This window comes from Electrona antarctica (genome assembly GCF_951216825.1).
Source record: "Electrona antarctica genome assembly, chromosome: 1".
In the NCBI taxonomy this organism is placed as follows: Eukaryota; Metazoa; Chordata; class Actinopteri; order Myctophiformes; family Myctophidae; genus Electrona; species Electrona antarctica.
Genome location: NC_136806.1, coordinates 58,521,338 through 58,542,891, shown reverse-complemented (window position 1 = coordinate 58,542,891; position 21,554 = coordinate 58,521,338). Strand labels below are relative to the sequence as shown.

The window sequence follows — 21,554 nt, the reverse complement described above, 5'->3', positions numbered from 1 at the left end:
AAAACGCTTTAAAAGGGCATTCTCCAGATGACCATCCCTCACTTTAAAACTTCTAAAGCCGCTGGAAAATGAGTCAGTCTCTTTGTTTGGCGGTAAAAATCCTATCGTCTCTACAGACATTCTTGTGACCTAACTGTACGGGGGTGTCTTTTGAGATGGAGTGTTAATGGGCTGCGTTTAGAGGCGGAGGTGCCCCCGTGCCCTTACCTCCCATGGGGGAGGGGTGGATCCAGTGGATGGGCAGCTCCTGGCACATCTCCCAGATCTTGGAGTTGAGAAGGAAGGCTCGGTTAGCAATGGGCTCCTCTGCAGGCATCCACACCTGGGAGTCCTCCACCTTCACATTCATGACCTCTGTCTCCTCACCCACCTGCCAGAGAGAAAAGCACACACACACGCACACACACACACACACACACACACACACACACACACACACACACACACACACACACACACACACACACACACGCACACGCGATATATAATATATGTCAGAGCCTACACAACCGTTTGAAGCTGCATGCGTATAGTCGTCTCGTATGGCATGCGTTTGCTCCTCCTGTCCACCTCTAGCTCTATCCTTTTTATCTATTGCCTCATCCTGTCCGCGAGGAGCGGGGCAACTTCCTTGAATATCGACTCCTGTTGCCCTGACTTCCTCTCTTTTCTCGTCTTCACCTTCCTCGCATGCCTCCGGGGCCGGGCCGTTCCTTCCATTACACATCATTTAAATTCACAGAGAGTGACGATTTGACTTTTAAATTACTTCAGTGGCCTTTATTGCTCCGAGTGTGGCAGCAATATCGTTAAATATGACAGACACAATAAAGCCTGGCGTTTCCCCTCTATCCCCGACAAACCACAGCGCCTCAGTTGGCACCCGGGCTTAATTTGTTGATACTGTAGTTCATGAGCTGTAAAGTAAACTATTATTGCTTAATGATAGCGACCGCATGTCACTGTTGTCTAATAGAGATATATGAAGGGGGTTTGGTAATGCCTTCCCCCAACAGTGCAGATATTTATTTTCTTCATGTATATGTAAATACATAAACAAACAAAGCCCTCTACCCATTCCCTTGTTAATTAGCAAAGCCGAGCAGGAAAGCAGTTCACTTTGACAAATGTTTTTTACAAGGTGATTTTCTCCCAGTCTAAAGCTTAATTGCACATTAGTAAAGCTTGATGTAGAATCCTGGGGGCTATGGTAGGAGCAGGGATCATTAATATCAGGTCATGCTCCCATCCTCCTGTTCACTGTTGTCACTCTTCTTTATATTTCCAACACAATCGTGCTCTCCTCGCCAACATTTCATTTTTGCGGAAACAGGGCGATAGATAACCTGCGGAGAAGAAAGCAGTCAATGAACACAACACTCGGCACGTTCCGTCAAGATCAAAGACGGCGCTCGCTCGGGCGTGGGTGGTGTTTGTGCTTATCCAAGCCTTTGACACAGTTTTCTCTCACTTTTCTAGCCCGGGCCAGATCACACTATTCTAATGATGACTCGGTGGACAGACTGGATGGGTGGGCGGTAGTAGTATGGCGGTGCGGTGTTTACAATTCCCTAGACAGCAGAAATTAAAATAAAACTCGTCCGACACATCCGCTTGCTCTCTAATTGGACCTTGTGAGCCTTTCCCGAAAAGTGAACGGAGGTCACGACACCACACATGACTTTGACTTCACAGTTTGAGAAACGTATGCAATAACTATAGAGAGCTAGAGGGAGCTGGTAAAGTAAAGCAATAAGCCACGAGAGGTCTCAGGTTTACCGGGTATTTTACAATAGCTGGGAGGCGTAGGCAGACCCGACGCGCAGCGGAGGGTCTTCTACCCTCCCAGCCATTGTAAAATACCCGGTAACAGGGTCTCCTCCCAGTGGGACGTGCCTCGAGGACATTCCTATAGGGAGACGCCCGAGAGGCATCCTAACCAGATGCCCGAAACCACCTAAGCTGGCTCCTATCCAGGCGAAGAAGCAGCGACTCTACTCCAGACGATTATGACGAATATGCAAAACAATTATTGTGATTATGTCAAATAATTGCGATAAGGTGATTGTATGTAATAATTTTGACATACCTAGGTAGAGGCTGCGTGAGACCGAGAAGCCTAACACCGTATATATAATAGAGCCAAATATATCTCTTTATAAGGCTGATGTATTACCTGTCCCGTGGCCTAACCTCGTCAGACTTTCCACTTCAGAGGAAAGCCTGGGTAAGCTGGGGCCTCGAGTGGCTTATTTCTTTTCTAAAACGGTTACAAACATATAGCAATATTAACCTAATAAAACTATTAAAGTCACAAAAGTAGCTACGCTTTGCGCCACCAGAGCGAGCCACATCTAACTTCCTTGTTTTGCTCGGCAAGTAGGCTATGTGATGGGAGAATAGCACTTGATGTCTTTACGGGGCTGCCTGGAGCCACACATTCACAGTCATATGAGCCGGGCGGTGCTTAGACGCCCGCACGGCATGGGTTTGTAAGGCAATCAAGCGCTCCCCTTCCCCAGTTCAGCTACAAGGCTGCGGAATCTGCTGGGAATGATATAAAGTGATTGAAGGTGTGGGTTATCGGTGAAATGTACAACGGTCACGTGACGGTAACCAGCCAATCAGAATCAAGTATTGGGACTAACCGTTTTAGAAGTCTGCATTTTACCATGGGTTTTAACAGGGCTTTATAAATACCAGTTGACAAACAAAAAGAATTACATTATATGGTCCTCCAGTTTTTCTTTTCTTTTTTGCTACCGACACATTATATATTGTGACACAAACCGTTTTTGTGTTGGACATTGGTGAATGATGGTAATTTGGTTTGTGGGCCCAGTCCCTGGTGTATTTATCTGAGCTCACACAGCACACACAACTTACTTACACAGTGTGACACGGTGTGCAAACACACAAAAGAACGGAGCAGACTTCACTGAGTAAAAGTGGAGCAAAACAAACTGAGTACAGCTATGCACATTATTCCAGTTTTTTCCATTGTGTTTGTCTGTGTATTGTTTTTTCCTGTTTACACCTATTGTCTGTGTGGGAGGTTCTGGATTGGCAGGCAAGCTTTGGTCATCCATATTAAACGAGTGTTTAATGGAGCAAGTGTCATCCATTGACAATGTTGCGGGGTGCGAGGGAGAAGCCCCGGGATTACTTTCTCCGATGTTTCATAGAGGGAACAAATTGAAAATGAAGAAAGAAACGCTGGCAAACAATTCATGTTTGTCACCAGGTTCTACTCCCCGGGAGCTTTATTTCCTTATCAGCCACTTGCAGTTTTCCCTCCAGTTTTTTTTCCCCCCATTGTTTTTCACCTCTGCTTTATAGCCTGCCTCGCTTGCTCGGAGCCCCATGTCAGCGAAGCCTGCGGCTGTGGCTGGAGCTAGGAACCATTAGTGCTTGGCTTTAACCCCAGTGAGCTTCATGTGGTCACCACCTGAGGTGAGACCTGCTCTGGGCTTCATCAGGGGAACATGTGGGAGGATTCTCATGCAACATGGATCACGGAGCTGCCTCTCTAATCTGACGGGAGGTCGTGTCAAGGACAAGCTGCCGTCTACTGACCACTTGTTGGAGAAAAGTATTCCAGTTTTTTTTTTTCCCCCTCCTCTTTGTCTGAGTGAATAGGATGGAGTAATATATATGACAATCATCAAAAGTAGTATTACACCCGTGTCCAATGTATTGTATAAGCACTCTAGTTTTGCTTGACTGTCACAGCTGTAACTTTAACAGTGTCATTGGCCGTGAGGTAGTTAAGTATAATAAAACATATATGAAAATGTGCAGCCTTCATTCTGTGGCCTATACTGGCAGTGTGCAGAAACACTTGCCACTGATCTGTCGGTCAGTGGTTTGTAAGAATAGCTCTGGACACACAGGTAGTCCGACAGACAAGATTGTTTTTATGATGCGGCTCTGCAGGGGTTCATTGTATAAGAGTGTCTGTCCGTCCGTCCGTCCGTCCGTCCGTCCGTCCGTCCGTCCGTCCGTCCGTCCGTCTGTCCGTCTGTCTGTCTGTCCGTCCGTCCGGACATCATAGATGATTGACATCACAAGCAATAACATTACAAGTCCATATATATAGTTGTCTTACTCCAGGGGATTGAGTTTAGGGCATGAATATGTGCTTTATTATGCTTAGGACATTTTCCCTAATTATCTGAAATAACCACACCTCCTCTCTACGACTTTAGACGAGTTAATTTGAGAGCTGAGAATTAAGCCAATTACGTTCCACAATGCACAAAAGCAAAACATAAATGCTAGAGACATATGGTGCTGCCTGAGCAATTAGTTATCTGTAAACATGGATCAGACAAAGGAGGATGAGATGCAGGCCGACGCAGTCTGTTTTTCAGCCAGAACAACATGTGTTCTTAAAAGTATAGTACATAAGGATGCTTGATTTGAGCACGTACACAGACAATAGGGTTTATATACAGGTTTCAGAATAAAGCGGGGAACAGAGAGTGTCAGATATTGCCGGGTACTTCTATGCCATAGTGTGAAATGTAAATGAATGCGGTAGCAGCAGAAACATTCCAGGGAAGGATTTTCTCTTTGAATACATGGCCAACTCAGCATATTGCAATGTGTCTGGAAATTGGATATTTGATTGATAGAATTTTCTTCCATCTCTCTCGCTGAAGTTCACGTGCGGGTTTTAAGACTCCGAGAAAAAAAGATGAACCGCTGAACTTGTAGTGGAGTCTAGCGAAATGTACGACGAAAGCATCTCTCTTTTTAAATGTATTTTTTTTTAAATACAATTTTAATGGCTTACCTCTCTCTCTCAGACCTCTCTACCCCTTAAGGGTATTTGGGTAGAGGTTCTGGAAGGATATGATTAAAAATTAATATTGGCTCAAGATTGACAGCAAACACCATTTGATGTGAGCCACAAAGGGGCTATGGGTCTGTGGGCAGCTTTCTTGGCGGTTTCATAGGCACTACAAACCCAAGTTTATATTTCTAGTGAGAGAGGCGGGGGAGATGGGATGAGATGGACAGGCTTGAGGATTTCTTTTGTGGAGCTCACATCGCTCTTCTCCTTGATATCTGCCTACTATATGCATGGCCACTTCTGTGGCGCAGGCGAGCATCTGAGGTAGAGACAGCTTATTGAGGAGACATACTGTACCAGAAACTGTGTGTCCTCTGCCTCCACCTCGGTCACTGTAGGAAGCCTCCGGGTTTGGGTCTTGATGTAGCACCTCTGATGTTTGGCAAACCTGATCCCAGTGATTCCCTTTTTGAAACAAAAAAAAAAGGAGAAAGAAATTCGATAGTTAGGCCTGTCGTACGTATATTCATTGCCCCCTCTGTGTTGTTTTTGGATAATCAAAACTCTAACCAACTAGAACCCTTGCGTCCCTATTATGTGCATGTCATCATAATAGGTCAAATTGGCAAATTAATTGCATTTTTATAGCGCTTTTCCAAGTGCTCAAAGCGCTTTACTCATTCATTCATTCATACATTGGGAGGTTTGACAGCCGAACAACAAAGCCAAAGATAGCCGAACTAACTGTATTGTGAGCTTGTACATTGGCTATTTTCAGCAAAGACATTTGGGGTTGAGGGGGGAAAAAAAGGAGTTGGCTTGGTTTAATTGGTTTAAAAGTGAAAACCTAGTTGGCGAGGTGTGCTTTGATCTTTTCCTGTTGTTGTTGTTGTTGTGGTTCAACACCGACGACTGCTCGCTCAGCCATCGCGACACAGCCGATTGCTACTGGAAGCGACAGGGCTGAGGGTTGTGAGGGCTTCACTGCGGCTGAACAATACTTCATTATGGGATACATCTCACAAAGGAGCCGAGTGCATTGTTGGGAATGAAGTGTTTTCTACAGAGCGTGCCCCCATTGAATTAGCCAGTCATAGGTCCCTGTCACTCTTTTAACCCAGTTTGGGCGGGAACCCCATTATGTACAGGCATTATGTTATACTTTAGCTATTGAAAAAATAGCAGATCTACAAGCTCATAGCGCGGAGTCCTTGACGTGAAAAAGGTTGAGCACCACTGACATGGAAACATTGTTTTTTCAGAAAGAAGATTTTTTTTTAATCGACCTCAGTCCAAAATGGGTTAATCTGTGCAGTCAAGTGAGGAGAGCCACTCTCTTCAGCTGATGATCACCCACCATGTGGACTCGCTCCCCGTCCTGCGCTCTGACACGGAGGGAGCCTCGGCGGCAGACGAGAAAGACCTGTTAATTCTCTCTCCCGGCGCCACTCTTATGTTAACCCTTTTAGACCTGACGTCGAAATTAAAAAAAAAATGTCTTCAAAATCCTGACTGTTTCCTGAAAAACCTTATGTTTCTGTATCAGTGGTGCTCAATATTTCATGTCAAGGACCCCAAGAATTATATGTAATATGCCTCCGCCGCCCCCCCATCTGAAAATATGTTGTTCCAGGGGGAAGATTTGAGTTAAAATGTTCACTCTGTAATAATAATATATATTCAAAGATTTGAGGCACATTTTCACGATTTTTCAAAAATAGCAGACCTGCAAGTTCATAGAGCGGCACTCGGTGCCGCGCTATGAACTTGTAGATCTGCTATTTTTCAATGCTTTAAAACACCAAAAGGGGTTCCCGCCCAAAATGGGTTAATCCACTGGTGTTCACCTGGAATATAAGTCTGAGCCTGATCAGATTGTATCCAATTTATCCTTTGCAGAACGGAGCGGCTCGTTCAGCATACTGTATGAGAGTTAAGACTGCGGGATCTACGTCTAATGCCACAGACACTTTAACGTTCTATCGAGAGAAGATTGTGTAAGCGGCGGCATGAAAATTAACTTGATTCCATCTTAATTTAATTACACTGACACGGTGATTGCTATGACATCTTCTTTTAACCCATTCTGGGTGGGAACCCCTTTTGGTGTTTTAAACATTATGTTACAATTTAGCTATTGAAAAATAGCAGATCTACAAGCTCATAGCACGCCACCGAGTGGCGCCGCGCGCTACGAGCTTGTAGGTCTGCTATTTTTGAAAAATCGTGAAAATGTGCCTCAAATTTGGAATATATTTTTTTCAGATCAAACGTTTTTAACTCAAATCTTTGCTTCTGAGGAGGTCCCTGGAACAAAATATTTTCAGATGGGGGGTCAGAGGCCAATTACAGATCTTTTGGGGTCCTTGACATGAAATATTGAGTGATATAGGCCTAGAAACATAGGTATTTCAGACATTTCAGACATTTTTTCAGGCCTAAATGGGTTAAATCGGATAACTTGGGCCATACGAGGTGCTGCAATCCCCCCCCCCCCCCCGCACGCGCGCGCATAGCGCCGCTGCCACTCTGAAAAGCAGACACTGGCTGCTCAAGACATTGGCTGTCAAAGAGCACCGCATGTAATCTCATATTTGTGGGGGAGAAGATGGGGCACTAATAGTCTCAAACACAAAAGCATAATGTTTACGCCGGGCTTTATGGTGATGAGTCGCTGTTTAATTTGGGCCCTACTGTATAATGGCAAGCCACGGCGCAAGCAAGGAGGATGGGGACAATCTTGTGACGACGAGATGTGATGATTACTGAAGTTGGTCAAGCGGAAAATGAAAAAAGACACATCATTACATACATAAGGAATGGAAACGGGACGAGGCCTTGAGAGACGGCGCCGGAATCCGTGCGGCTGTCTACAGACGGTACACACACGTCTGTGAGCAATGTTTTGATTGGAGGCTTAGTACCTTGCAATCTCAGAGAAAGGTTAGAGGAGGCTGTTCTAATCATTGTCACGCGAGCAGCATGTCCCCCGAACACTATGAGGGACTGTCAGCGTGGGCACTGTCTGGAGGACACAAACATTAAAGATGCACCTCCATCTTTATTAACCACTTAGACCCTTTAGTTAACCGGAGTCCCCCAGTGCTCTATACTAGGCCCCCTCCTGTTTTCACTCTTCACTAAATATCTTTGCAGAAAATTGCCCCATGTACGAGAATAGGGAAGCTATAACACACTAGGGTTTGGAATTGTTAAAGGTTTCATGACGTTCATTTTCATTTATTTTTATTTTTCATTTTTTCTTTTAGGTTTCATGACCTCAATTACACCCACACGACCTGAACTATTCTGAAGCCTTTTGAGCTGCAATGAAAACAGAGCAAAATCCCTCAACAGTGACATCTGATGGCAAATTGTTATGTCATATATGGGATTTGTGGACTGTTACATCACAGTCCACAGGCCAATCAGAGCACTTGTTTGAGCCAGAAAACCCCAGACCACAGAAAATCTATTGAATGTTAAAAGTTCAGGTTTTTTTTGGGTGCAATTAATGAGCTCAGAAAACCTAAAATAAGAAAAATTACAAAAACCTTTTTTTTTGTTTTAATGTCACAGTAAGTTATCAAGCAGCAATGACTGAACTCTTGTGTAGGTATTGGCACTTCCAGTGCTTTATCACTGGCATATCATAGCATACCAGTGCAACACTCCATTACGTAATAGCTGCCACATAACTGTCTTAAATATGTTTTCAATACAACTATTATTATAAGCAACTATTCTAGATTAGAATAGGTTAGAAGAAAAAAGTCCTTCTGCACACCTACAGTGGACAGGTGCGTCGGATAACTGGAACTGGAGAACTTAGAGGAAAAAAAGGATCCCGCACACTGTCTTCACTTAGAATTAGATTTATTGAGCAACGCTTCGGTCATTCAGACCTTCATCAGGCATTATAATAGGTTAAATAACTAGATATCTATAGATCTGTAGAACTGGGGTTAGCTAATCAGATTTCACATGCAGGAGGCTACCCCAGGTTACCTCATGGACGGGCCCTGAGCGACTCGTAACAAGATTGCTGGACCGATATCTTGTTATATTCAAATAATGGCCCGGACTAGTTTCGTATAAGGAAACACGATAAGGACTCCTGCCTGCAGAGCTTCATTACAGCTATCTGGCACATTTCATGAATAAGGAAACCATTCTTATGTCAGCTCTCATTAAGGTGTTCATACAACACTTGCGTCATTTGAGGCACAGCTGTCGAACAGTGTCAATTTATTCAACAAAAGTTTTCAGATGAATGTCTGAAGTTAATTCCCATGAATGTGCCATGTAGCAGTTATGAAGTGCTCATTCAGATGTTATGAATATTTTATGAGCCCCAGAATTAATGTAAAATGTAACTCTGTCTGGTCGTCTCTGAGGAATTCTTATCAGTTCTTTGTCCGTCCATCCCTTTCAGAAAAGTGCCTGGTATTAGCCTGAAACAATGGCGGGAGGATTCTGCCTGTGGTCTGTTCTCCTAATGGCGTAATCCCCCAATTTTCAATTTCTTGCTCAGCCCTTGGGCTCTGTGGAGATTGTTTTAGAGGTGGCTTTAGCGAGTGTAATGACACGCAGCATCCCCTTTCTCACTCACACACACACACACACACACACACACACACACACACACACACACACACACACACACACACACACACACACACACACACACACACACACACACTATATTCGGTATGAAAAATGCAGTTTATTCTTGTTCTTTTTCCTATTACAATAGGATTTGAATTAGAGTGCTCCCTCAATTGTTAATCAGTCTCTTGGTGCAGGCTATAGGATCAAGTAAATCTCCCTGGTTGATTTGCCTCACTGACAGAAGGAGAGAGAGAGTGTGTGTGTGTGTGTGTGTGTGTGTGTGTGTGTGTGTGTGTGTGTGTGTGTGTGTGTGTGTGTGTGTGTGTGTGTGTGTGTGTGTGTGTGTGTGTGTGTGTGTGTGTGTGTGTGTGTGTGTGTGTGTGTGTGTGTGTGTGTGCGCGCGCACGGCGCATGGCACACATCAATGTGCAATGTTAGAGGCAGTTGAGACATACACTGAGACAGAGAGAGAGAGAGAGGGGTGAGTGTTATTGTACTATGCAGTGATTTCAGAAGACAGTCAAGGGTGCCATGTGGCATGCAGTGTGGAACAAATGACATGATTCGGACACTGAAGCCTGATTTATACTTTGTTGTAAAATGGTGTCACTTGCCAAGAATAGCAGAAGCGCGTCGTGAGGATGCTGTGTTTATTCATTTTCACGAGTGACACCCATCGTACGAGACTCATGCATATATGCCATCGTGTTGTTACTATAGCAACCAATGCAGTTGTGACGGTGATGTATGAACAAATCCGACCCAGGCGTTCATGTGCAAATAACAATCAGTCGTACATATCAGACACGAGAAACAAATCGGATGTACCTGCAGTCTGACTGTGAACAGAGCCAAAGGGGAAAGAAGTCATGTGATCATTCATATATAATCTTTCCAGTGAGTGAATATACGTCACACTTTGTCTTTTGTTGAACTTACATTTTTGAAGTCGTGGACCTCCAGCACCTCGTCACTTCCGTTCCCCATTCTGAAGATCTCGATGCGGTGGGCGGGGTCAATTTCCAGGACGCTGTCCGTCTCCGTCCCGTCCAACACCGCCTTGTAGTGATGGTCGTACACCTGCACACACAGGATGGAACCAAGGCGCTGTTGAGTTTGTCGACTAATGCTAAGACAAAAAAATGTCCGTTGACTACCTTTTTTCACCGACAAAAACTAAATGGAAACTAAATGAACCGAAACTAACTAAAACGACTAAAACTAACTAACTTGACAATTTCATCAACAAATACAAACTATAATGTCAGGAAGGGACCAAGTGGACAAGAGATCCAGTATAAGTCATTTTACACTTGGTTGCATGCTGAAAATAGCTGATCTACAAGCTCACAAGCTGCGAGTTTGTAGATCGGCAGCAATTTTGTGTAAAATCAGTTACGACGGCATCAAGGCACCGCCGAAATACATTTTAGTCGACTAAATTAACTGTAGATTTAGTTGACTGAAATTATGATATTTAGTCGACTAAAACTAGACTAACCGTAAAACATTCCAGGTGATTAAAATGTGACTAAAACTAAATGAAAACTATTCAAGAGACTATGACTAAAACTAAAATCAAAATTTGCTGTCAAAAAATGGACACCGAACCAAGGGGCCAACAACAGCGCCCTGTAGTGATGCTCGTACACCTGTCCTGCACATACAGGGACCGAGGGGTCAACCACGTGTCCGTAAATGGACAGATGTGTCCGTGGCAACACTTTTCCTTGGAAGAACAATTAGATTTAGTTGTTGTGGGGTGCTAAGCCCCTCCTATATTCAGCTATTAGTGTAGGTTTTTGTCCTACACAAACATTAAATTCCCATTGACAACGAATGGAGAATTCACCTCATATTAGGACGAGCAAATCGGTATTTCTGTCCTACACAAAGATTGAATTCCCATTGACAATGAATGGAGAATTTACGTCAAAATACACATGTTACGTCATGATGATGTACGATGATAAGAGCGCCCCTCACTTCACACGGGTGTGATTTTTACACATTATAGCGTTCCTATTTTGATCATAAGACCCAATTACTGAATGTCTGATTTTGTGTTTAAATTTTCATTTTGTTTTTTTTAAGATTCTGTGATTTGCTACAGTATATAGACACTATGGCACATCAGCATCGGAATCGACCGCAGGTCTTAAATCATATAAAGTTAAATCATATAAAGTTTGAAGTCAGTCTTCTTGTTAAGCTCAAACGGCTGCATCTCTATGTGGCTGGTTGTCCTGTTGACTAAATGCTGCCTGCAATGCACTGTTGTTTTTGGCAGAAAATTTCTATTTTAGTTTTAGTCATAGTCTCTTGAATAGTTTTCATTTTTAGTCACATTTTAGTCACCTGGAATGTCTTAGTGTTAGTCTAGTTTGAGTCGACTAAACATCATACGATTTTACGACGCGGTGTGAGCTTGTAGATCGGCTATTTTCAGCATGCAACCAATTATTGTAAAATGACTTATACTGGATCTCTTGTCCACCGGTCCCTTACTAACATTTTAGTTTAGTTTTTATATGTTGATGAAATTCAGTCAATATATTTAGTCTTAGTTTTAGTCATCATAGCTTAGTTTTCATTTAGTTTCCATTTGGTTTTCCTCTGTGAAAAAAGGTAGTCGACGGACACTTTTTTCGTCTTAGTTTTAGTCGACGAAATCAACACTGGCTGCATGTCAAGCTTGCATCATGCTCCTCAGCTGCAGTCAGTGGTGTGCACAGATAGACACTAGGGGGTGCTAGAGCACCCCCTGCCCTTTTGGCAATGTGCCCTTTCGGGAAAAAAAAAAAAAAAGTTTCCTTTTTTTTCTTATTTTGTACAGTTACACTGTACAGTATGTGGACCATGGTGACATTGATCAATTCTTGATAAAAAGCTTCTAATATATTATTTAGGCCCCACAATCTATAAATCTCACACTATTAAGGCAACCGGCCGGTTCCACACGCTGCACAAAGTGCCCTTTTTTCCACTTGAGCACCTGCCCCTCTAAATGTCTGTGCACGCCACTGGCTGCAGTCTTTAGGTGTGTAATCTCCATTCACCTGCAGCAATGCTATCTGTCCCTCAAACACAGAATGTAATTGATACAATCTACACAAGGTTCAGCGATTGAGCCCCAGGCGTTCAATCTGCGAGCTGCCATATATTCAAAACTCAGGCTCAGTGACAATAATCGCTATAGTCCCCAGAATATATTTTACATTGACAAGCTCCGAGCTTAAATGAAAAAAAGTGCATCACAAGAAGTTTGCCTGAAGTAAGTAGTAGTAAATTTATTTTTTCCCCCACGCCTCCTGTTTGGTTCTAGCTTTTTTTTTACACCCCCCCCCCCCCCCCCTTGACTGTTCCCTTAACCCATTCAGGCCTGACGTCGAAATTAAAAAAAGAAATTCTAAATCATGACAATTTTCAGAAAGATTTGAGGCACATTTTAACGATTTTTAAAAAATAGCAGACCTACAAGTTCATAGCGCGCCACTCGGTGGCGCGCTATGAACTTGTAGATCTGCTATTTTTCAATAGCTAAATTATAACATAATGTTTAAAACACCAAAAGGGGTTCCCGCCCAAAACGAGTTAAAGCGTGTTGTTTATCACAGCCGCTTGCTTATGTACTGTTCTCGGATACGCATGGATAGCTCTTAAAATTCCCTGTCTACAAAAATGATTCATGCCCACCAGCTGAAAATATGCTATTAATATTTATGTGAGGGCTGTGTTATGATGAGAAATATATTGCTGAGTTCATCTTCATCTGTCTCACAGTGGCAAATCAGAGGCCTGGCCCAATGAGATGAGTGATTAATGAACATTATACTGTATATAAGTCCATCAGGATTTATACCCCCCCCCCCCCCCCCCCCCCCCCTCCCCATGAAAAACATTTGAAGGACCTCTAACATAAACATACTAGCCCCAAAATCAGCCCTTACTTCATCACCCCCAGTACACAGTACAGTGCATTTAGTATGCTGTTAGTTCATTCACATGTTTTTTTATGGGAGAGCTGAGTAATAATGATCAAATATAACATCATTCTTAATAGACGATCACAGAAAGAACGGCACTGGAATATGAATCTCCATTAACACTTTAATTGCCCGGGGTTATTTAATCCATTACATTAATGCGCCCATTCGATTTATAAACACGGACCCCTTTTCCGGACGGACCGGCGGAAGTTGTTGATGTGTGTGTAGCAGCTAACAATAGCCACACCACTCTAGAGTCGATCGACAACAACGGGAGACGAGAATACATCTATCGAGACTAGCGACTGGACCGCGGAGCGCCGTCTAACACAGGATATTTTTTCATAAAAAGACGGGATGATTTAGATCGCGAGTTGTGAACGTTTTAAGATTTTCGTTTTCATCAGCTAAACAGAGGAGGGAGTTTTTCGATGACGTCTCACTCTTGCGCGTCACAGAGGATTGCCCAGGAGGCGCGCCTGGGCTATAGAGCCATGTGATCCGTTCTCATATCAATGGACAATGGACTCATGGACAATACTTCGTCCTGGGCGTCGGGCGTTACTAATAGAAAGGACAAAGTACTTCGTCCTGGGCGATGGGAGTGTTAAGTACGGGTCACAATGGCCTTGTTACAAAACGGAGTTGGCCTAAAACACTGTACCGTATGGGAGGCCAAATTAAGAGTTAGAGTTCTATCTGAGCATTTTATTTCAATATTAACATGAAGGTTGCACAGGGGTAATAGATTCTGGGAACGTATTGATTAATACTAAATCAGTGAATTACATTTTCAGCAGGCAATCACTTTAGATGGAATTCCAGCAGTGAGATTCCACCCTCCTCGCCAGGTTGAAATAGGCCATTTTGACCTGAGATCAGATTCTAAAAATGTCTTCTACATCCTGACAGTTTTCTGAAAAAGCTATGTTTCTATGTCAGTCGTTCTTCGACTTTTCAAAAATAGCAGACCTACAAGCTCGTAGCGCGCCACTCGGTGGCGCGCTATGAGCTTGCAGATCTGCTATTTTTCAATAGCTAAAGCATAACATAATGCTAACACCAAAAGGGTTTCCCGCCCAAAATGGGATAGATAATAAATGTATTACAACAGTTTCACTTCAGCCGGTTCAATATCCAAAGCTACTGCAGTGCGGTGTAATTGGCATTCTGAAAATAGAAATTAATGGCTTCAGTAGCTTCTCTTTAGTATGCCTTTTAGGGTAGATGCGGCAGCGTGCTGCGAAACTTGTAATGCAATTTAGGGCACATGAACCTATTCTGAGCGGAATTCATTCAGGGGGAAATAGCAGATCTACAAGCTCACAACATGCCGCAACACAATGCTTTGTATCTAAATATTTTTTATCCCACGATTTTGTAACCCATTTTTCACCCCTGTGTCAATTATCTAATGTGATCCTGGGCTCTATACTGGCCAATCAGCGGCAGCTGGAGGCGGGATCAAGGCAGCACTGTGTATGCCTTGATCCCGCCTCTAGCTGCCGCTGATTGGCCAGGCCGTTTGGTGGCCGGAGCATCAAGTCTGCCTGAGAGTTCCCAGATGGGAGCAGGAGGGGGGGAACCCAGTGTACTCTCTGCTGCCCCATCTGGCGGAGTCAGGTTAGGGCTCTACACACCCTCCGCCAACCTAGTCCCCATATATGGGGGACATAGGGAGAGCAACGGACTTGAACTCATGCTTCCTTCATGCCTGAGTGTCCAAGTTGCTCCTTTACACCTGACAGGGGGGAGTTTTCCCTGGTTGGACGTAGCACTTTTTTAGACTTAGATAGCATTTGAAATAGACTTATAGCATGTCATGTAGACAGCACAATAACAGTACAGCATAGTATAATATATATGTTTAGCTTATATGTATAGTGTCATTATATATATAGATATGTTCTAGTTACGTTCTTAGCTTACGCATGTTTCTTGATAAATGCTGTTTATATATGTGATGTATTCCCATGCTTTTTGTTCTTGCTTAATGTAAGTCGCTCTGGATTAAGAGTGTCTGCTAAATGCCTAAATTGTAAATTGTAAGGAACACGTTATTCCAACCAGTTCCTTTCCCCTCCATCAGGCGCCCCGGCTGGCCAGGGGGAGGCAGTTTAGAGACCAGGATTACTGCATGTTTTTTGTGAGGGTACCTACCCTAGGGGACACGGGGAGAACATGCAAACTCCACCCCGCCCAAAATGGGTTAACTGTCCTTTCGCACAGATCACACAAACCTCAGCAAAAAGAAAAGGACAATATCGATGGCCTCCAACTGTATATAGAGGGTATGCGCGTGACATCATCATCAAACCCGGAAGTTATGCAGGAATGCCTACTGAGTGGCAAAAAACTACTTTCTGGCCTTGACAGCCCATATATCCAAACAGAAAAGTCCTATCTGATTGCATTAAACAACGTTAAACAATGTTAAACTCACTTTGCATGTTGCTTTGCCACTCGATTTGCCACTCGATGTGCCATTCACTTTAAGCATGCGCATACCCTCTATACCAAGTATTATTATTATTTTCACAATTATATTACCTGATCCTCTTCTTAAATACACTAGTTTGAAACTCTATACCGTCATATGCATACATCTGTCGCGCAAATTATCAAAACATTAGAAAGTGTCACATTGTGAAAATATAATAATAAATAATTTTAATAATAATAAAATGATTGAAAGAAAGAACTAGTGCTTGCTTATTTTATGGATATACATACTGTACTGTTGACTTTTACAATTCTGTCATGAGTAATTCAACACAAAAAATACTCATAACTCGCACAAATAAATTGCATTAAACATTGTTGCCGGGCGGGTCTTTGCGCAACCGCTGCGACATTTAGATATATGCTTGGGAATCTGGTCAACTACACATATAGGGAAGTGTCACTGTATATTAAACCATTTTGAGATCAGATTCTAAAAATGTCTTCTACATCCTGACAGTTTTCTGAAAAAGCTATGTTTCTATGTCAGTCGTTCTTCGATTTTTCAAAAATAGCAGACCTACAAGCTCGTAGCGCGCCACTCGGTGGCGCGCTATGAGCTTGTAGATCTGCTATTTTTCAATAGCTAAAGCATAACATAATGCTAACACCAAAAGGGGTTCCCGCCCAAAATGGGTTAAGGACGTTGTTTAGTTTTGTGTAGTTTCAGTGACAAACTTCATCATCTTCAAGTTATGTATGTTTGCAGTTGATATCATGCACAGGTGATGGTGACTCACTATTCAGCTTTATGTTGCTACGTTGATCCTTAAACCATGCACGCGAAACCGTGATTTTTATCTGCTGGATATGTTTTGCACATGCACAAAAATAATGTCCTGCCTTCTGTGCTTCCATCTATCAATTGTTCTTTTTTATCATTCACCTATGAATACATCCTGTAACTGAAAATGTTGAGTGCTTGCATAAAAACGTCTTTCACCCACTCTTACGTAATCATATGATGATTAAGTTGATTCTGTATCTGATTCACTGACAAACACTGGATCTGATATGATCTTCCATCAGTAAGACGCCCTGAGGGCGAGAAGTGAGGTCACGTTCACGCATCCGCCTGGGTGACGGCAGACTGCTGGGCGAGCGCTGGCGCTTTGGCATGGGGGGGTCAGATCAACATATGGAATGAATTCTGTACTGGCCATAAGAAGCGTGTCTTGAGTGTACAGGGTTTGATCAGGTCAGATCAACATATGGAATGTCAGCTCCATATATGGAGATCTAAGGGTTGCAGCGGGGGCAGTGTCTTGAGTGTATAGGGTTTGATGAGGGCCCAGGTAGGGCCTACAAGCTCACAATGCAGGCCTGGGCCTGTTGAGAACTCTAGTTTTCGCCGGCTGCTGGGCGCACCTGCACTAATAACTAGCCCGTCTAGAGACAGATATCAGTCAAAATGGAGAAGAGGAGATCTAAGGGTTTGAGGTCAGATGTAGAGTTGCTGGCCGGCTCCATGCAGATCTAGGTGATGACCCAGTCTTCTCCATGTATGGCTATCCAGGGTTTGATGAGGTCAGTGTTGTGATCTTCATATATGGAGACGGCCATATATGGTGGCGTGATGTGTCACAAGGCGTGAGGGACTGACGGCCATATATGGTGGCGTGGCGTGTCATGAGGCGTGAGGGACTTACGGCCATATATGGTGGCGTGATGTGTCACAAGGCGTGAGGGACTGATGGCCATATATGGTGGCGTGGCGTGTCATGAGGCGTGAGGGACTTACGGCCATATATGGTGGCGTGATGGACGGATCGACGGACTGACAGGTTTTGCATGTTTTCATAGTAATCTGCGACCTACAGTCGCAATTACCGTCCACCCGCCTTGTGGGTGGACGGATGGTGTACGTCAAAAACGTAACATGCCCATATATGGATATAACTTTAAACTAGATTTGAACGGCCAGAAGATGTAGTATTGGACATTTGAGGTTATGTAATGCAGTGGTTCCCAAACTTTTTCGTGTCAAGGACCCCCAAATCAACATTTATTAGGCCACGGACCCCCCATTTGAAAACATTATGCCAGTGACCCCGATAAGGGAGGATTTTTGCGGCTCTATAGCAGTGATTCCGAAAAATGAATTTCATGGACTCCCAGATTCACACGCATTATGCTACGGACCCCCGATTTAATGGCATTTCTATCTCTGGTACCCCAATTTATATTGTAAAACCACTGTTAATTTAACTCTGAGAGTGTACAAATGGAAACAAATGGACCCTAACGGGTCCATTTGGTTCCATTTGTACACTCTCTGAGTTACAGACCCATAAGGGTCCATTTGGTTACAAATTATCATTTAGCTGGGTCCCCCCTAGAACTCCCTCAAGTACCCCTGGGGGTCCCCGGACCCCACTTTGGGAACCCACATGATGTAATGAGAGTGCAAAGGAACATCACCCACCTCAACCAGTTTCTAAACGGTGACCTTTCTCAGAAACCTGTTCTCTTTCACCTACTGCAACAAAAGAGACCCATGCAGGCTTTTCCAAGAAATAATGACAAAGAAAGTTAATTAGCTGTCCATATGGTCATAAGTAGGTGGTAAATGGCCAAGGAAAGACTCCAATTTAAATTACCTTCTGCATAAGGCTACGGTTACCTTGGTGTGTACTGTGTAAGCTTTCACTTGTGAGTCTCAACCACTTAAAGTCTTAAACCCTATATCATTTAGTTCATGCAACTAGCGTCATGAATAGCATAGTGCATCGCAATGTATTGTGAGCTTGTAGATCGTCTGTTTTGCCTATTTTTTTTTTAGTTTGAACCGTCATTTTGTGTGTGAGCTTGTAGATCTGCTCCTTGTGTGCTAATGTATGCAAATCGTTGAATATCTTTCTTTTTTTTTTACCGAACATTTTAACTCAAATCTTTGCTCAGAGGTCCCTGGAAAAACATATTTTGACATTCGCAGGTTCGCAGTCAAATACATGTAATGACATGTAAAAGTTTGAGCACTTCTTCAATTAATTGAATACACACTAGTGCCCCAATGGAAACAAGCCATAATGCTTTCTTGGGTTCAATCCTTTTAACATTGTTTGTTTTAAACTGTACTTTTTTTTTTCTTTTTTTAATATCCTGTACTAACTGTACTTTTCTGTGCTTAAAAAAAGGTCAATCAATCAAGCAAGCAAGCAAGCACCACTGATATAGTTTTCTTCCAGGAAATATAACGTCTGGGTTTCCGAGGCTACTGATATAGTAACATAAGTTTTTCAGAAAACTTTTAGGATTTGCATTTGAAGACATTTGTAGGCCTATATGGGTTAAGATACTCATGTGATATATACTGTATCATCCTCTAATTATCTCAAATTCATACTGCGGTCCACCAGTCTTTTCTGCTTCAGTTCTAAGAACACAACAGGGTGCCAGAAATGACACATTCTGTACAAGAATAAGAGTTTTTATTTCAGAGATGGCAGCAAAGCAACAGCAACAAGAAAACGCTCTTCTTTGAATTTTCTTTTTTTCTTTCTTTTGCTAAAGCAGCAAAATGATTTGAACATGTCAAGGTCATATTCCAAACCAAAACTCTGTGGCAAAGTGAGCACAATCATTGCAAAAAAAAGAATGCCCCCCCCCCCTGCCCACCCACTCCAAACTGTATTTCATTTTTTATAATAATGGAATAGAAGCCTGAGGAAGGTCTTCACAACTGAAACATTGCTTTGCTTCATTGACCCATTCAGGCCTGACGTCGAAATTAAAAAAAAAAAAGTTTTCTAAATCATGACAATTTTCGGAAAGATTTGAGGCACATTTTAACGATTTTTCAAAAATAGCAGACCTACAAGTTCATAGCGCGCCACTCGGTGGCGCGCTATGAGCTTGTAGATCTGCTATTTTTCAATAGCTAAATTATAACATAATGTTTAAAATGCTAACGCTAACGTGACATGGATGCGTTCCAGGTCTCAATGGATTAAACCTTTCTCTTGTACCTTGCAAGTTGGCAATTTGCTGTGTGCACTGTGCAGGTTTATTATTTTATTATTATAATAAAAAATAATAATGCTGGAACTCAAAGTTCCATCCTATTGCGTAATCGTAAATTTGCCTTTCATTTTGTCTAATGCTCCTCTGCAATGGTTGGTCTTTCAGATCTCAAATGCCTCTCGCTAGTTTCCAGCCTGGTCTCGACTGCAAAACGTAAAGAGTGTGTGTGTGTGTGTGTGTGTGTGTGTGTGTGTGTGTGTGTGTGTGTGTGTGTGTGTGTGTGTGTGTGTGTGTGTGTGTGTGTGTGTGTGTGTGTGTGTGTGTGTGTGTGTGTGTGTGTGTGTGTGTGAGAAACTTTCACGTACAAACTTCTCTTCAACTGGGATTTCAGATAATGGTCCATAGATTGTGTGTGGAACGTTTCACGTAAATTACTCAAGCGTCTTTTGAACTGCTCAAAATGGCAGAAAATCTGAGGGCGGAGCTTACTGGTCAAAGTGACAGATGTGTTCCGCATGAGTCAAGACACAAGATCCATGGCTGTTGGCTAAAACGATTGCTATAGTACCCCCCCCCAGGCCAATTGGAGTAAGGTCCTGTTTCAGTGGCACTGAAATGGCACTGAAACAGAACTTAAAATGTTATTTTTTTTAATTTTCTAACTGTTTTTCATATAATTCAAAATGGTGAGAGATCTATACCACATTTGTTCCTTGTAAGGAGACGCATAATGTGTATTGAAGTTTTATTGCTGGCGGTCAAACGGTTGACTATGCCTGTTCAAAGTTTGCATTTTCAATTGATCTCTGTACCCTTTGGCCAATGGTGGTGGGCAGTGGGCTTCATGTCTAAGCAGGGTGACACAGCCCTCTGCCATATTGCTGCATTTCGTAAAAAAACAACTGCACACTTTGGCCTGGAGCGCAGACAGAAGAAATTATTCATAATTGAAAATAGTGGGTGGTCAAAAGTCAGAACACAAAGTTCCCTATACCACATTTGTTCGGCATGAGGAAACTGTGTGTCAAAGTTTTATTGCTGACGGTTCATGAGCTACAGTATGCCTGTTCAAAGTTAGCATTTTCAATTGAGTGCTATAGCACCACCCTTTGGCCAATGGTTGTGGGCTTGGCGTCTTCTCCGTTTAGAATAGCCCTCTACCATATTAACGCGTTTCGCAGAAACCGACTGCACGGTTAAGCCAGAACTGCAGTAAGTGGCGGAAGAAGGAGAAGAAACAAGAAATGACTCGAGTCATTATATCGGCTTGCATTCCATTCTCTTGCATATTGTCCTTTAGTGGGGCTTTCTGTAGTCGCGTTTGCAGTCTGTAGTCATGGTGCGGTGGGGGAGAGGCAAGGGGCCAGTGAGGCTATTCAACGTTGAAGCTCTGGGCCCTAGTGGTATGAGGAAGGACTGCAGGCGGAGCCGTGGATTCATGACGAGGAAACCCCGTGCAGCTGGGCTTTAACACGTAGGACCATCACTCCCTACGTCACCCCGGACCTCAAATTTGAGGTCCGGAGGAGGTACTTCCGGCAGTCTTCAAAACGCCACTGAGCAACTCCATCGAAATGAATAGATTGGGGGTGGGGCTAGTGCTCCAGTTCGGTCTCTATCCTTTATATACTCTATGGGGAGAGGCTAGGAGAGCGGGCTTAGTGTCCCATTGGCCGTGTGGCTTAGTGTCC

The 21,554-nt window shown here is 43.2% G+C and overlaps 1 protein-coding gene and 1 long non-coding RNA gene across 2 annotated transcripts in view; one reads left to right on the top strand and one right to left on the bottom strand.

Annotated features, from left to right (window-relative positions):
• Positions 1-21,554, top strand: part of LOC306931740 — a 72,670-nt gene that overhangs the window by 570 nt on the left and 50,546 nt on the right. The gene's annotated exons all lie outside the window — the stretch shown is intronic.
• tnmd (tenomodulin) overlaps positions 1-21,554 on the bottom strand; it is a 67,075-nt gene that overhangs the window by 12,540 nt on the left and 32,981 nt on the right. Inside the window, exons 3-5 of the mRNA XM_079513115.1 lie at positions 10,349-10,489; positions 5,156-5,263; positions 208-370 (exon numbers count right to left, since the gene is read on the bottom strand). Coding sequence (XP_079369241.1) covers positions 208-370; positions 5,156-5,263; positions 10,349-10,489 — 412 coding nt within the window. The remainder of the gene's footprint in view (positions 1-207; positions 371-5,155; positions 5,264-10,348; positions 10,490-21,554) is intronic.